The sequence below is a fragment of the Mytilus edulis genome, chromosome 8 (assembly GCF_963676685.1).
Source record: "Mytilus edulis chromosome 8, xbMytEdul2.2, whole genome shotgun sequence".
Classification (NCBI taxonomy): domain Eukaryota; kingdom Metazoa; phylum Mollusca; class Bivalvia; order Mytilida; family Mytilidae; genus Mytilus; species Mytilus edulis.
This window is the reverse complement of record NC_092351.1, coordinates 26,408,281-26,426,500: the sequence shown is the minus strand read 5'-3', so window position 1 is coordinate 26,426,500 and position 18,220 is coordinate 26,408,281. Positions and strand designations below refer to the sequence as shown.

The window sequence follows — 18,220 nt, the reverse complement described above, 5'->3', positions numbered from 1 at the left end:
AGGTATATCTCAACAAATCCAAATACTTATCTATCTTTAAGATACGTCCATGTTAGAACATGGATTAAGATACTTTTTGTTACAGGGCTAGTTGGAAAGGTATTATTTCTTTTAGAAAACTCAATTTATTTAGTAGAAAACACTAACTTCATCTGCATCATTCACTTGCCAAACAAATTGTTACAAATTGTATATTAATGGTAACTGTTGTATCAAAATCAAAGTAAGATGTTATTATTTCTTAATCAATATGAAACGTGTATATTTGACATTATGTTAACAATATATGAATAAAAAGGAAATATAAATATAACATTTAAATGACGTATGGTCATCAATTGTTTGTATATATACTTAAGTAGTATGTTTACTATTTTTTCGGCCTGAGAAAATTCCCGTTGAAAGCTTCATATCATTGTTTGCATATTGAAGGTATAACTATAAAATTGAGAATGGAAATGGGGAATGTGTCAAAGAGACAACAACCCGACCAAATAAAAAACAACAGCAGAGGGTCACCAACAGGTCTTCAATGTAGCGAGAAATTCCCGCACCCGAAGGCGTCCTTCAGCTGGCCCCTAAACAAATATATACTAGTCCAGGGATAATGAACGCCATACTAATTTCCAAATTGTACACAAGAAACTAAAATTTAAATAATACAAGACTAACAAAGGCCAGAGGCTCCTGACTTGGGACAGGCGCAAAAATGCGGCGGGGTTAAACATGTTTGTGAGATCTCAACCCTCCCCCTATACCTCTAACCAATGTAGTAAAGTAAACGCATAACAATACGCACATTAAAATTTAGTTCAAGAGAAATCCGAGTCTGATGTCAGAAGATGTAACCAAAGAAAATAAACGAAATGACAATAATACATAAATAACAACAGACTACTAGCAGTTAACTGACATGCTAGCTCCAGACTTCAATTAAACTGACTGAAAGATTATGATTTCATCATATGAACATCAGGCACAATCCTTCTCGTTAGGGGTTTAGTATCATACCATCATAACATATATGAGAAGAACATAACCCGTGTCATGCCAACAACTGTTTTTAAAAAAATAATGTGTTTAATTCCGATGCAAAGACCTTATCAGTGACTCAATATTAACGCCAAAATATGCAATCTTTAATGACTTGACAACAGTATCGTAATTATATCCCTTCTTAATAAGTCTATTCAAAGGTTTTGTAAGTTTCTGAGGTGAATACTGACACCTTTGTGCTTTATAAAGAATATTACCATAAAAAATTGGATGTGAAATACCTGAACGTATTAGAAGTCTGCATGATGAGCTATATTTACGAATGATGTCTTTATACCGATGATAAAATTTAGTAAATGTTTTGACTAGTTTGTGATATCGAAAACCCTGGTGTAATAATTTTTCAGTAATACATAAATTTCTCTCGTTAAAATCTAAAACATTGTTACATACACGAGCGAATCGTACAAGTTGAGATATATAAACACCGTAAGATGGTGACAAGGGAACGTCACCATCTAAAAACGGATAATTAACGATAGGAAATGAAAAATCATCCCTTTTATCATAAATTTTAGTATTCAGCTTTCCATTAGTGATATAGATATCAAGATCGAGAAAAGGACAGTGGTCATTGTTAGTATTAGCTTTATTTAAAGTAAGTTCAACAGGATAAATTTCATTAATATACATACTGAAGTCGTCATTATTGAGAGCCAAAATATCATCCAAATATCTAAAAGTATTATTAAATTTGTTTATCAGATGTTGTTTCAATGGGTCTTTGCTTATTTTTGTCATAAATTGTAACTCATAACAATACAAAAACAGGTCCGCAATAAGTGGTGCACAGTTAGTCCCCATTGGAATTCCGATAATCTGACGATATACGGAATCCCCAAAGCGAACAAAAATGTTATCCAGTAAAAATTCAAGGGCATATATAGTATCAAAGCATGTCCAATTCACATAGTTTTATTGTTTATTGCTACTAAAAAATGACCTAAAAGAGTTTGAACATATATATTCACATTCTGATTTTTTGAATGCCCATTTAATTAGGTGTGTGAATTTTTTCTTAATGAGAATGTGAGGCAATGTGGTATACAGGGTAGAAAAATCAAAACTTTGAACTGATTCAAAATCACCAATATAAGCATGCAATTTATCAAGTACTTCCAACGAGTTTTTGACACTCCAAAAGTAATTTATTCCACTATTTTCGAAGGCCTTATTTGAACAATTTATTATCAGGTTTTTAATTGTACCAAGTGTGCTGGTAAGAAGAATAGACAATTTAGTAGTTGAACAATGGCTTGAAGACGAAATAAATCTATATTTGTAAGGGGTTTTGTGTAGCTTCGGAAGCCAATACATAGTTGGGACTTTCATTGTATTTGGCTCTGCTTGTAAAACGGTGGCTAAAAGTTTATGTTTGTTACAGATTTCGTTTTCTGAAAATGGAGTCAGTAGGAATGTTGGTGAATTGGTGATTTCCTTTTTCAGAACCTCAATGTAAAATTTACGTCAAACAATAATAATATTATTAGCAGCTTTATCTGCCGGGACAAAAACAAATTCCTTGGCTAGTTCTTTTAGTTTATGTTTGATACGAGAAATAGGTTTATTGTGGTTATTGTTTATAGTAAAATGTTCTTTAAAATGTTGAATACGTATATCAACTATCTTCATTACTGAATTAAAAAAAGAGTCCAAAGATTTTTTGTCAGCTTTTTCCCGTTTTATCCATTTCATACAGTAAGTATGGAGTGAGTCGTGGATGATATTACGACACTCATTCCAATTAATAATTGACGGGGGACGATATTTAGGTCCTTTACTTAGGAATGATTTTAACTCTCGGTCTTGAACGATGTTAAGATCTCCTGTTATAACATGGGAAATGGGTCCATAAATATATTCGGAATTACTGCAATTACATGAAGTAGGTGTATTTTCACTGATATTAACATCTTTACACAATTGACTATAATTAAACACAAATTTCCGGGTAGATTTCTTGTAAATATAACAAATAAGAGGTAGCTCAGTATTGTCAAAATATCCAGGAATTTGTTCTTTAACAGAATGGTCGTTAAATATACCGGCAATATTTACAAAATCAAAGCCTTTATTGACATACTTAATTTTAATAAAATGTTTTTTATGATCTAAAGGGCGATCAATTTTGGGAAATAATTTAGAATAACAATATGCCATAATAATTTGAACAATTTCATACTTAGGACTGCTATATGAAATTGTGTTGCAATCCTCCAAAATTTTATTTAACTTATTAACAGGTAACGAACAGAGTTTTGTTAACAGATAATGTCTGCCGTTGTTTTTTGAAATAGAAATTAGGTCCGAAATATTGGTATGATTGGCCCGAAATTTTCTTTGATTGCGATTTGTTCTACGACCGTGAGAACGTTTTTTACGAACAGTTTTAGAAACTATATCCAAAATGTTAACGGAATTGGTTCTAGATATATTACCAATTCCCATGGTATTATCATTTAGACCGAGAGGGTAAACTGTCTGTAATTTTTTAATCCAATTTAATTCAATTATTTTCCGTGATCGTACAAACTTTGAATGCGATTCACCAGGCTGCTTATTTACTACTTCTAAAGGTTGAACTGCTAAATATTTAAAAGGATGGTTGTGCTTCTTAAGGTGTTGGTAAATGTATTTTATATGATGTCAAAAACAAATAAATATATAAAAATAAAAGCTTAAAAGCTGTGCCGTATGTAATTGTTTCTGTTTAAATGAGTAGAAAGTAGAATAACAAAAATACAAAGAAAATACAAAACGGAAAGTCCCTTATCAGATGGAAAAGCAATCTCCAAAACTCCAAACAAATGGAAAACGACTGCCATATCCATGACTTGGAACAGGTATTTCCTAATGTAGAAAATGGTGGATTAAACCTGGTCTATAGCTAGCTTAATCACTCACTTGTATGACAGTCGCATATAATAGTAGATAATGCTTATACTATTCTTTGTCTTTTTGTCGTTTTTCTTTTTTTTTTGCCATGTCATTGTCATTTCGTTTTCAACTTACGAGTGTGAATATCCTTTTAGTATCTTCCGCCGTTCTGCTATCGAACTAGTATGTCTTATAGATTCAACTTTGTTTTTTTCTTAAATACAACAATGATTGTATTTGAACTATTTCGATTGTTCGTTTCATCGATTAACATTGAGAACATAATTTGGAAAGTATTAAAGGACATCCTCTTTCCTACTAGCATCTGACTAAGCACGGTGTGTCTCTATTTTCATCTCGGATCCCAAAATGGTTTGCATTCGTATAGCTGTATAAAAAAACCAGTCAAAGATACATAGGAAATATAGGTAGGACAGTTATGAAAAACACTCAAAGATACATAGGAAATATAGGTAGGACAGTTATAAAAAAACAGTCAAAGATACATAGGAAATATAGGTATGACAGTTGTGAAAAATTATGATACCGATGTCAGTGTGCATGGCAGATGTTTTCAAAAACAAAAGGTTTGTGAAGCCGAATTATTGTTGGAACCGTTACTTGAAAAAAGGTACAAACTGATACTGTCAGATCATCAAAAGCAGGCAAAGTTTATCCTGCAAATCTACTTAAATCACCATTTCAAAATGTGAAGAACAATAATTGTGTACGAAGTGTTAAATATAAATTTTAATTTTGTGATCAAAGTGTACGCTTAATTTTAAAAAGGGACTCGTATTCAAATGCACACTCTTTCTGTTAATGTGATACGATGTCATATTTAACATAATGTTAAATTAAGTAACATTATAAAGGACCTGTTTAAATTCCTCAAATAACAAATGACGATGAAACATTTTTTTTAGTTGACGAACTTCCTTGTTGTTTGAATTGTCTATAACACCGGAAATTCCTTGTTAAGCATGTCAATTTGATTTTCCTGTCATAATACAAACTATATACTTTCCGCTTTAAAAAAAATTACATTGTTGAAATTGCAAATGGCGTGTAGCGCACAGGTTCCTTTGTGTTGTCAGTTCTGTGATAACATTAATGAAATTAAATGGAAATGCTTTGATTGCTCGTTGTTACTTTGTGATAAGTGTAAAATCAAGCTGCATTCAAAAGTGTCATTTCAAAAAGAACACAATATCGTAGACATACGGAATGTAAGTCAAATAAAAGTTTCTTCAAATGAGAACTTGGAAAAATATCTGACATTATCATGTCATCTGCATCCGTCCAAATCATGTTGTCTGTTTTGTAAAACATGTGACAATCTAATATGTCCAGTGTGTCTTCTTAAAAACCACAAAGATCACGCTTTAGAACAAATTCACGAGGCTTTCGAAAGGAAAAGGACTGCATTGGAAACAATAGTAGATAAAATTGATAAAGAATGCCTTGGAGTTGTACAGAAAGAACAACAAACCTTCGATGAACTCTGGTCTAAGCATCAGCATCAACAACAAAAGACAAAAGAAAGCATTCAAGAACAAACGGAAACATTAACAAGTCAAATATTATCTTACAGTTCGAAACTACTAGAACAACACAACAGCTTCAACCATGGACTGAACGGCATGTTCGAGTCAAAGAAAAAAGTCTTAGATCAACATGAGCAGGATTTACTAGACAAAAGAAATAAGATTGAAACAATTCTAAATTCAACAAATTTGGCAGAAGTATTTGAACATTCAAAAGGTTTATCTAAAACACTAGAAATCACAAAACCAGATTTATCAAATGCCATGTTGGGCTTTCTTGAAGGACAAACTTTGGATGAGAAACATCTACAACAGATGTTTGGGTCTTTAGTAGAAATCCGTCCATTCAAAACTTACACAACAGACTTGCCAGATGTAGGAGTAATCGCATGGCATGGTGATTACTTATGGGTTGCCAATAAGGAAAGGAAAACTCTTCAGAAAATTAAGCCTGGTCTCGTTCTGGAAATTGAATCTTGTATGAATGACATAGAAATAAGTGATTTTTCTATTACAAAATCTGGAGATTTGGTACTAAAACTTTCAAAATCGAACAAACTGAAAATTTTATCACAAAATGGGAAACAAAAGATACTTCGAGATTTTTCCTCAATGAAACCAACGGCTGTCTATGTTTCTGGAGTTGGTGACGTCATTGTTGGTGTTAAAGAAAACGGACCAAATTTTGTTCTTTCTGGAAATAGCAGACGACAACTTGTTACCCTGACACCTAGTGGTAAGAATAAGACTACATTTGAATATGATCAAAATGATAAAAGGTTGTTCACCTACGTGTGGAATATTACGTCCACTATGTCAGGAGACATATGCGTCATTGATCGGCTTTCCGACGAGTTTGATGGAAGGCTAGTTATGATTGACCCCAACGGTCATTCAAAATGGGTTTATCATGGACAATCGAAAGATAAATATATAATTGATGCATTTAAGCCTCGTAACATAATTGCAGTTGAAGATGGGAATATAATAGTAACGGAGAGACTAAATCATTTGCTTTATGTTTTTTCATCATCTGGGCATCTTCTTGTTCGCATGGTGACATCGGGAATTGATATTTACCTTCCACAATCACTCTGTGTTGACACTCTTGGAAATCTCTGGATCGGCTGTGGTACTTACAGAGGAGAACGTAATCATGCAAAAATCCATCGGACCCAACTTTGTCTCTTAAAATAATATTTTACATTGTCATTTAAATGTGCATAACTGTGTAAGGCGATCTGTAAAATTACTGTTATATTTTATTATCAAATTTATGACAGAAAAAAAATTCTCCCAATATTACTGCCATCAGAAAAGCTTTTTTTTCCGAATTTTGAAATCTCCACGATCCACTCTTCCAAAAACTGATCTAAAAAACTAATAAAAACAAAAGAATGCTGAAATAGTTGTAGAACTGATGAGAAATGGGCATCTTTCTATATTAAGCCTAATATAAGTAAACATTTCGAAATAAAATCATATATTACTGTACAGAAACAGTTTGTTTCGTCGAACACTAGACTTCGTACATGATACAAGTACAAATGTAACAGACCAAATGTTTCTATTATTTCTGGCTTGATGTCATACGTTATCACAATCAGACAGATATGATTCTTGTCTTCCAACAAATGTTCATGTCATTATTGAACTTTGACTGATAATATTTGACCACATGAATACACATAAATAGAAATATGGCGTGTAGGTCAATTAGACAGTTATCCAGCGACAAAAAAGGGCATATTCACAGAGGGCAAAACACAGTCTTCAAAAAGTTTACCGGTGTCAAAATAATATGTCAGTGTTTTAATCGTCCCGAGCATTTAGAAGATAACAAAAAATTAAAAATCTGCAATCGATTCTAATTTCTCTAGGTAACAAAAGTACAAAAAGGTATCACATAACACAACGATAACATATATGTATGTTCAGGAATGCATGTACTTATGTTAAGGATACAAGTTCATCTTGTTATATTCCTTATTGATAGCTATCTGGTCTACTAAAATCGCTACAAATCCTACAATATAAAATCATTGTAATTAATACAAAATTTATGTAACGGTTCCTATCTTATCGATACAATCACTTATATAAATAATGTATCTATAGACCATTCCTCATACGATGTAAGAACATCATAAAAATGGGAAACCATTCTAGTTGGACATGTATTTGTGTTCTTTTGTCTTTAATATGTAAGTACATTTTGTTTTAAAGGCATTACAGTCCATATTTAATATCTAAAACGACAGATGGTGAGATCTAATTTCCCAATTTAGAGCTATTTGACACATGTTTATCATCACGACCTTTAGAATTTGGTTCATGTCGGGAATATGATTGATTATTTATGGATCTGTATGTAAAGCTACGTTTCAAACTTTGCCTTTTTGTCGGTTACTTGTACAAGGACTAAATACAATTCTTACATACTATAAGGACGATTGTGGGCGAGCAGGCTTTGAAAATTGTACGCGGGCGAGTAGGCTTTGAATAATTTTCACTGCAAACTTAGTTTAGCCCTCCATTTTAATGAAAAATTATCCGTAAGTAGAACAAGGATATGAAAGAAGTTTTCTATAGTTGTTGATATGCCAATATGTTTCAGTTTTCTGTGTAATTTTGTGGATATTGAACTATGACCTTTGACCTTTTATGTACTATATGCATATATAGTGCATTCGTTATTTCTCATGGTCTCTTATCATGCTTATCTTTATAACTTTGTAACTTTCAAAAAAGGTCAGTAAAGTTTTATCTTTTTTTTATTAAAAAAGTACGAAGCTACCAAAAGGGTAAACGATAACCAAAAATGTAACACAACCAATATCAAAAGAAAAAAGACTAGAACAAAAAACACGGACTATTGCACCGAATATTTAGTTTGTCAACTCAAAAACTTCAAATGCTAATAACAGTTTACTTTGTCTGCATCCATAGCAAATTGCAACTGTTTCGGTTCTTTTTCGTCCTTGGATTTTGAATACTCGGCTTAAAGCGTTCCTCATGATGATAAATCTAGAATAGTGTCCAGTACGTTGGTTTTCTTCTTTTGTCTTCTAATAACAGGTTAACTTTGTTAGTCTTGTATGATTTTTAATTTAAGTCTCTTGTGTATAATTCGGAGTTTAGTATGACGTCCATTATCCCTGTACTAGTATACAAATATTTTAAGGGGCCAGCTGAAGGACGCCTACGGGTGCGGGAGTTTCTCGCTACATTGAAGACCCATTGGTGGCCTTCGGCTGTTGTCTGCTCTATGGTCGGGTTATTGTCGCTTTGACACATTCCCCATTTCCTTTCTCAATTTTAACATTCTGTAAAAATATAATAGAGACAAAGTAGTTTACCTATATTCAAAATCTCATAATATGAAAAAAAGATAATGTGGTATGATTGTCAATGAAACAAATATCCACCAGGGGTTAAAATAAAGTGGTAGTAAGCAATAATAGGCAACCTTCGACAACTGTATTATTTTTTTCAGAAAAATGATTAAAAAACAATACCGTATTGCCGACTATGAAAGACCCAAAGATGTAAAAATTGAGAAACAAACAAAAAGCGAAAACTAACGCCAAATTGAGTAACAAAACAATTTATGAAAATCAAATATGACAGATATTATACCTCTGTTGTACAGGTTTCTGATTTTGGATAGGCACATAAAAAATTTGTTGAGTTTAAAATGTCTGTGAGCGCTCAACACTCTCCATAACATGAGAGAGCGGTGTAAGAACAAACATTTTAAGATTCATTAGATAGATACAAATCAAGGTAATACCGGTAATCCAAAACTAAGGTAAACCCATTAACTAATAAAAGAGTGAGTCTAGTTGCATAGGCAGTCTCCTTCGATGCATGGATCTCCAGCATTTGTGAATCCGATTAAAATGAACGAGGAAATGAAGATGTTTTTGTGAGATCGACAAACGGAACATGTCCATGAAACCGCCGGTTAAGTAGCGTCTTTGTTAACTTAACCTTCTAACAAGGATAACCTAAGTCAGAAGATATTATTGTGAGATCGACAAACGGAACATATCCATGAAACCGCCGGTTAAATAGCGTCTTTGTTAACTTAACCTTCTAACAAGGGAATCCTAAGTCAGAATTTCATACATTGTTACTTAAGAAGAAAATGTATTGTGCTGCTTCAATGCTATTACGGTACATGTGAATAAAAATGTACATGGGACAGTGGAAGTTGTGAATTTGGTTAACAAATTGGGGAGTAACTTTAACAAAAATTCTTGTTTTCCAACATTTTTATGTAAAAATTGATATAATGATGTTTGATCACTGTAAAGTAAAATTTCAAATGAAGTACAATAATCACAGTTAAAGTTCAAAATATAGTTGAAATCTAGGTTGAAACAGCATTATTTATAACCTATACCTCTGAACGAAGTTCAAAATCATATTCCTTTTTAATAGTGTCAGTATTCTTCTTGTCCAATATATGTTGACGATCTCTATCAGTGTTAAAAAAAAGTGTTCCTTCATAACTAGCTCATTAACCCAATCATATATTGATTTAAAAGTAGTGTGGACTTTTATTATTTGTAATAATAAGTACTTACGGTCCAGATAAAATTCGAAACAATTCGGAATGATCAAAACAAAACTTAACAATAAAGTATCTTACTTGGGGATTCTTAAAAACAAACTAAATATGATAATATTTTGTATTGTAGGTCCGTTACATGTCATAACATTTCTTGTGAGTTCTGGTGGTATGTAAATATTTTATATTCTTTAATCAAAAAAAAAATACTGATCGAGTGAATATAAATTCAAATAGAAAAAGAGATGAATGCATACGAACAGACAGAAAATCAAACAGAAAAACAGATTTATGAAGGCTACTATCCAGCGAGAACTGCTCCAGTTTTTTTTATCACTACTATGACAATATATTAAAAGTTATTTTTGGTTTGTTGAGAATAAAATTTACAAATATTAATTAATAAGTGTGTCTATGTAATGGAATAAATAAAATTTCACACTCAAAGTGTATTCATGCATGTCGGTTATACCAAAGCTGGACTATGAAATGAACAGGGTATCCAATATATATGTTGTCAGAATCGAGTGCTTTTACATAGAGTATATGTGTTAGTCATATAGGATAATATAGGAGAGGGCACCCCTACCTCTAAAAAGAAAATATACTTTAAACATCGTATGTGAACGACGCGCTTTTTGAGGTTGACCTTCATCCGAAACTCTCAAGGTAAAAACAAATAAAGCCAAGGGTATATGCATACCAGGACACTTAACGAGCTATATGACCAAACGATACTTTTAAGTAATAGCCAAGTCCATTAAAGATTAACTTTACTCGAAGTGGTTTGAACTTCAGTTTCTCAAGAATTTATGTTATCAATTTTATCTGTAACGACACACTGATTACTACTGATGATCTTGGCTGAAGTTTAAAATAAATTATATGGTCATGGCAGGTTTTGAGTCGCTGATGAATTCATCAAAATCTTTCTGTGTTTTATTTTTAGGACAGGAATTACCAGAGGAATGTAAATATTTCGGATCATTTCAAGGTATGTTTGGTCCCCTTTATAAAAATGGTTAAGATTATATTGTTTTCCTACCAATTGGAATTGTGTTCTTAACGTTTATACTACCCTCCTTTCGAAGTAGCCTAGTCCTGCAGACAGATAGATATGTTATCTGTCGGATTAGTCTACTCTAAAAGGAGGGTAGTTTACCTAACTTACAATGACTTCACGGTTCAGCTAGCAAGCAAGCTAACCAAAGATATAACCTTCATCTACATACTAATTGAAATCGGCTGTAAAACGTTTCATATATTTCGACTTTATACCGGAGTAGTCAATATTATGGACATTGGTATTCTATATTGTCTGCCTCTTTTTGTAGATAAGAAAATTTATTCTTCATTTCTCCTTTTCACATTTTTCTGTTCATTCCTGGTGAGAGTGATTTCAGAAATTAACATTTTGAAAGAACTAAGCAAGGTTTATATTTCGATATTTTGACTTTTGTTTTTAAGTCAACAACATATAACAATGCGACTAAAATTCGTCAATGATACTACGCTAATAATGTAAATATCATTGACGACCGTTTTTTCGATCTTGCAAGTACATAAAAGCAACAATAGTATACCGCTGTTCAAAAGTCATAAATCGACAGAGAGAATACAAATCCGGGTAACAAACTAAAACCGATAAAAACACATCAACTATAAGAGGAAAACAACGGAACAACAGAAACACTGAAGTGCAACAAAAATTAACGCCAACATACATATAAACGGACTATTCGAAAACAACTGTACTATTCCTGACTTAGCACAGGACATTTTACGAAAAAATGGGGAGTTGAAACTGGTGTAATTGCTAGCCAAATCTCCCGCTTATATGACAATATCAAAAATATCGCTGGAATGACAATACTTCGTTAATGTAGATTTGGACTTCTGAAATAATCTTGAAGTTTTCTGTGTGTGACTATATTGGTTAAATAAATACATTTATTTAGATATGTGAATTGTTCCTATTATGTTATATAGATGCAGTTGAAAGTATAAAAAGACTATTGAAAAATAATGAATATTTACGTAAGTATATGAATAATTTATTCATCACCGATTTGTATATGATTTTTTTAAATCTATGTTATTTCAAAGTTTTAATTGTCAAAAAAAAGTATAAACTGCAATTGTTATGTGTTTCAAGTACAAAATATATTCAGCTAACATGTCAACTTTATACCTGTTATAGAATTGTCGGACATACATGTTAGATTGTAGATTATACGTAAGAAATAAAAAGAATCCGGATAGAATAATATCATTTTATTAAATTTTTCAGAATTACAAGTAGCCAGTAACTTTGCAAAATCGCTTATAGATTTACCTTTAGGTGAGTGTATAACTATATAACTAGTCGGTCGAATCTTACGATTTGAAGGAAAATACTCATGAAACTCAAACTTATTGAAATAGTTCTATAAAATGAGCTAAACGTCAATTCTGATGAACTGAAACACAAATAGACTCACTGATAAAAAAAACTGTTAAAAAAAGTTGTCCATGCAGTTGAAGTTATACATGTAAGTTTGGTTTGTTCGACATTATTGTATGAAATTACCAAAAATTCGGATCATTAAGATAACAGACATATGTCTGTTGTCAATAAGATAAATCGTCTTAGTGAATCCGAACATTATAGTGATAAACCAGTTGAATTGAGCCTTAAGTATTACATTATAATATACATGGTTTGTCCAACTATGATAGAATGTGCGCAATAAGGTATACATAACAAGATATGATAGTACTTTATATTATCAAGATTACTGCTTAGTGTATTCATTCGTTCTTTAAATGAAAATATGTTTACTGTTGATTTGTTTACTCTTTGTAGAGACAGAAGAAACAGAGTACAACAGAGCAATTATCGGTATAGTACATTTCACTTTTGTTGCCATATATAAAAGAACACAGACACTTGTTAGACACTAAGCGGTTTTTTTTTCATTTTTTTTTAAACGTCACACTTCACAATATGATATTCCAGAAAAATATTGTTGATTGTAACAAAGATTGAAGTTGTTTATATATAAACTCATCATAGATACCAGGACTAAACTTTTTATATACGCCAGACGCGCGTTTCGTCTACAAAAGACTCATCAGTGACGCTCGAATCCAAAAACGTTAAAAAGGCCAAATAAAGTACGAAGTTGAAGAGCATTGAGGACCAAAATTCCTAAAAGTTTTGCCAAATCCAGCTAAGGTAATCTATGCCTGAGGTAGAAAAGCCTTAGTATTTCAAAATTCAAAATTTTGTAAACAGTTCACTTATAAATATAACCATATCAATGATAATTTATATATCACAGTTTACGTTGAAGTATGTATAAGTATTCTGTTTCATGTCAAGTGCCTTTAATTTACATTTTCACTTTAGATGGAAGTATTTAAATTTATATATTCCCCCTGTGGGGAAGTATTTAAATTTATATATTCCTCTTCATAAAGAACCTAAATTCACTTATTCTATCTCATTGGGTGTGTCTTTATATGAACACAAGGAAATATTATATGATTGCAAACTTGAATATCCAACAACATACATACCAATGACAGGGATTACACAATTGTATGTCACCGTTATGCCTGAAACGATGCACAAATCCATACTGTATGGTTACTGTATGGTTACGGTGGCAATATGTGATACAATACAAAAGAAGAAAATACCATTAACAAAAACAGTTATGACATGCTACAAAGGAGAAATACTAAACAGTTGGTTTTTGGTGCGGGACAGGCAAATAAACTTTTCAATAAATATAAAAAAGAAGATGTGGTATGATTGCCAATGAAACAACTCTCCACAATAGAACAAAATGACACAGAAATTAACAACTATAGGTCACCGTACGGTCTTCAACAATAGCAAAGCCCATACCGCATAGTCGGCTATAAAAGGCCCCGATATGACAATGTAAAACAATTCAAACGAGAAAACTAACAACCTTATTTATATACAAAAAATGAACGGAAAACAAATATGTAAATAGTTATCAAAGGTACCAGGATTATAATTTAGTACGTCAGACGCGCGTTTAGTCTTCATAAGACTCACCAGTGACGCTCATATCAAAATGTTTATAAAGCCAAACAAGTACAAAGTCGAAGAGCATTGAGGATCCAAAATTAAAAAAAAAAGTTGTGCCACATAACACATAAACAGACGACAACCACTGATTTAAAGATTGGTACTTGAACGTGATTCTAGGAGCTCAACCCTCCTATAACAGTGATGTAACAGTACAACATTATAACCAACTGTAAAATACTATTCTGAAAGAGCATGACTCATCAGCTCATTATTAAGAATAAAACAGCTAGTCAGATACAAAAGACCCAAGGTAGACATCTTAAGAGTACTAGCAATCACTGAAAGCTAGTTCGAAGCCATTTTTGATAAAGAAATGAACCATGTACATCTCCAACGAATTTAGTATTATGACGTCATAACAAGTATAAAAAAAAACATACGTTATATATGTTTTTTATAGGACCATTAGAATTAATAATTGAAGAAAAAAAATGAAATCAAAATCGATGTTAATACAGATAAAAGCGTACTACTATGCACATAGTCCATCTCATGTGAAGTAGCTTATATAAACTTATTCAGAGGCAACCGTGGACGAGCGATCTGTGTATTTCTACAAATATAGTAGTCTCTAGCCTGTCAAGACTGAAGTTGTTCGTTCGACTCGTATCTTTTTCGTCGAGGATTGCCAGTTTGTGCCAGTAAACAAAATAATAAGATATGACATCGCCTACCACGAAGAAGAGTTGGATATAGAATAATTCATCTTTCGAAACTTATAGAACCAAATTGACTTTACCAGTAAAGGCAAATAATTTTCATTGAAAGTACCAATTTTTAATTTATAACACATCTATTGAAGGTTCAGCTGCCATTGATTTCAATACATTAATAGAGGATATAGAGACTATCCACAATTATAGACATGATACATGTTTACGATTGCTAATAGCAGAATTGTCTGTTTGTAAGTATTAAATAAATGTTAATAATGTTTGCTAAGACAATTGTATGTCGTAAATAAAATACAGTACGTCATGCACTTTAGATGATGAAATTGTTTCATACAAATATCTGTCTTCTAGTCGCAAAATGTCTGTAATAGTGCATTATAATTCATTGACCGAATACAATATTTATTTTTTTTACTAAGAGGTTACTGTCGTATATGATGGTAATTATTACTCGTAGACCTCATAGAATTTTATGTTCGTATAAGGATGTTCATATCAGGATCAAGAGATTAAGTATAATGTCTTTACTTATGTTTTCTATTTGTAGATGTGAAAAGATACCAGTATGATATCTGCACGCAGTATAAAACAGAAATGTCTGGTTACTTTTCTACAGATAATATAAACTGTCTACCTCCAGGTAAATACTCAGTTCAAAGAGATTTTGCTGACAGACATGTCTTTTTCCAGTAAACAAAACGTTAAACAGTAAACTGTCAGAAGCATATCTAAACAGTTACATAAAAAACGGGGATAATTCTAAACTTCCAAAAACAGAGATTGCACATGGGACTGATCCTTTACCTATTGATCCGAAATTGCACGACCTCAATATGTCTTTGTAGTTTATATGAAAAAAATAAATTAACAAAAATACCGAAATCCAAGGAAAATTCAAATCGGAAAGTCCCTTAATAAATGAGAAAATCATAAGCCATAACACATAAAACGAATGAAAAAAATTGTCATACAATACAATCATTTCTGTGAATGTGGTGGATTAACCTGGTTTATAGTTAGCTAAATAAAGGCAACTGTAGTATACTGCTGTTCAAAAGTAATAAATCCAGAAAAACTTTCTTGGCAGTATCTTGTAAGTTTTAAGAAGGCAAGACAGTATGGTTTCATAATCATTAATGTTTTGTTCTTTTAAGAGTTTTATTTATCTTTATTATTAGTTTTGTTATGCTTTTCTCAAAGAAGAGTTTAACAATTTATTCGTTAATAAACACATATAAACATCGTTGTTTCATCAGTCTACACAACTTATCTAACGAATCTGTAATCAATTGGCAAATCCAGTGATTAAACACATCAAACGAATGGACAACAACTGTCATATTCCTGACTTGGTACAGGCATTTTCAAATGTAGAAAATGGTAGATGTAACCTGGTTTTACTGCGCTAAACCTCTTACTTGGATGACATTCGCATTAAATTCCATTATATTTATAACGATGCGTGAACAAAACTGACATAATAAGTAAATTTGTCAAAATAGGGATACAGCAATAATCACCATGCCATAATCTCATTCAGAACAAAAACAAACAAATATTTAACAAAGAAGTAAAAAAAAAAGGGTATATGAAATTTAACAACCACATGCATTGCTTACTTATATATGTATTTAAAATCAACCCAAATACTTGAAGTCCTGTGACTGCATGACAAGGTCCACATCAACTCTAGTTGTTAGAATGTTACGTACGCAGGAAGAGATGTAAAATAATTTTGTCGTTCAAAGTATTTTCAATATTATAATAGAACAATAACATAATGGCATTATAATAGAACAATAACATAATGGCATTACAATAGAACAATAACTTCAACTTAAACTTAAAAAGCCATGTCTTATGTACAAAAGAAACACAAAAAGTAGCACGTACAAAGCACACCATCAAAAATGAAAGATATTAAAAAGATATTACACATTGATGTAAAATATTTTTGTCATTCAAAGTATTTTCAAAAATATGCAGGCGTCGCAGATTGGTCAATAAATTTCATAAAGCTTACCTTTTGTAATATATCATTTACTATCTGAAATATCATTATGATGATTGACAAGAATAAGTGCAAATATGAATTATGAAATTCAAAACTATACTTCAAGAAAAACTGTTATTTTTTTTTTATATAATCTAGTTGATTCTGTTTTCAGCTTCATGTTCACAGTGTACATCCGGAGCTGATTGTATCAATGCATCCATAGCAACGCCGTGTACAAATGGTGAACGATTCTGTATAACGTCTTCTGTACAGTCAAATACAGAAAGAAATGTAACAAGGAGGTATAGGCATTATTTTCAGTTTTAAAAAAAACCCTTAAAAAAATACAATGATTATAAACGCTGCATCACAGACATCACAAAGAGCAAGATAATATACGTTTTACCAGAATAGCCTTGTGTACTGTAAATTCAGAACGAAATGGGTATCCTAAAAACAAACCAAAAAAATGTTATTTTCATTTTTTTGCATCAGAGACATATGTCTCTGTTTGCATGCAGCATTTACTGAAATCATAAAAATAAATGCCAGTAGAAAATTTTGAATTTACGGTATTTGTATTCCGTCTTGGTACATGGTACATAGGAGTGAAGGAAATGAAGAAAAAGTGATACGGTGTATTAATTCATGACACGATATCCACATGACAAATTCAAAATCAAAGTTCTTGTATCACTTATGTCTTTCCTTTTTTTATTTCCAGATGTTCAGATGAACCCGAGTGTAGACTTAACCATCTATTAGTACTAGATTGTCTCCTTATTAACACTGGATCTCAGGGGTTTTCCTATGACTGCCATTTTTGTTGTGCTGGATATAACTGTAACAAAGGGCCTCAAATTGTACCCCCAGCTAATACACATTATAATAGAACTTTGTAATATTAACAGCATTTTGTTTTTAAGAAAATTTGTAAAAAAAGAGCGTCATATAAAGACATTTACTGGATCTTTTTGTCTAACATTTTACATATCCAATGTAGTTACCAACAGCAGAATACGTATATTTGTTTGTGTATGATAACCACAAATGTTATTCTAAATCAACGAAATAAAGTCAGTGTGTTAAAGGCAATGTGTGTCAATGAGGAAAAAAACTAAAACATTAAAAAGACATTAACAGGTATATAGGTTGTCTTCAATAATACACCACTGTCTATACCATAAGCCAATCTCTAAATCACCCAGAAAAAAGACAAATGTATATCACAGAAATAGAGCAACCTATATCTATACCTTCTGTCAACGACAAACAGATTAAGAAAAAAACTCCTACAATATGCTGTAAATTCAGAAGTTATTGTGTGCATTAATAAATGCATTTGGGAATGGACAAAAATGCGAAGATTAATTATTGATGTTTCAG

The 18,220-nt window shown here is 31.8% G+C and overlaps 2 protein-coding genes across 2 annotated transcripts; both read left to right on the top strand.

Annotated features, from left to right (window-relative positions):
• The first annotated feature begins 4,950 nt into the window (after positions 1 to 4,950).
• Positions 4,951 to 6,967, top strand: LOC139485194 (E3 ubiquitin-protein ligase TRIM71-like). The gene has a single exon (XM_071269442.1). It carries the CDS (start codon positions 4,995 to 4,997, stop codon positions 6,675 to 6,677), a length of 1,683 nt encoding a protein of 560 aa, XP_071125543.1. The 5' UTR covers positions 4,951 to 4,994; the 3' UTR covers positions 6,678 to 6,967.
• Positions 6,968 to 7,580: 613 nt separating this feature from the next.
• LOC139485195 (uncharacterized) lies at positions 7,581 to 17,978 on the top strand. The gene is made up of 10 exons (XM_071269444.1): positions 7,581 to 7,684; positions 10,187 to 10,225; positions 11,006 to 11,050; positions 12,046 to 12,093; positions 12,347 to 12,397; positions 12,902 to 12,937; positions 14,967 to 15,071; positions 15,386 to 15,478; positions 17,007 to 17,136; positions 17,559 to 17,978. The coding sequence occupies exons 1-10, from the start codon at positions 7,633 to 7,635 to the stop codon at positions 17,734 to 17,736; spliced, it is 777 nt and encodes a 258-aa protein (XP_071125545.1). The 5' UTR covers positions 7,581 to 7,632; the 3' UTR covers positions 17,737 to 17,978.
• Positions 17,979 to 18,220: the final 242 nt, after the last annotated feature.

What these genes read in the sequence shown, in the direction of transcription:
- LOC139485194 (XM_071269442.1), top strand. Translation starts at nt 4,995, where the DNA reads ATGGCGTGTAGCGCACAGGTTCCTTTGTGTTGTCAGTTCTGTGATAAC.
- LOC139485195 (XM_071269444.1), top strand. Translation starts at nt 7,633, where the DNA reads ATGGGAAACCATTCTAGTTGGACATGTATTTGTGTTCTTTTGTCTTTA. An exon ending in ATTTCTTGTGAGTTCTGGTG is followed by an intron (nt 10,226 to 11,005) that starts GTATGTAAATAT and finishes TTTTATTTTTAG; the next exon opens with GACAGGAATTACCAGAGGAA. An exon ending in ATATTTCGGATCATTTCAAG is followed by an intron (nt 11,051 to 12,045) that starts GTATGTTTGGTC and finishes TATGTTATATAG; the next exon opens with ATGCAGTTGAAAGTATAAAA.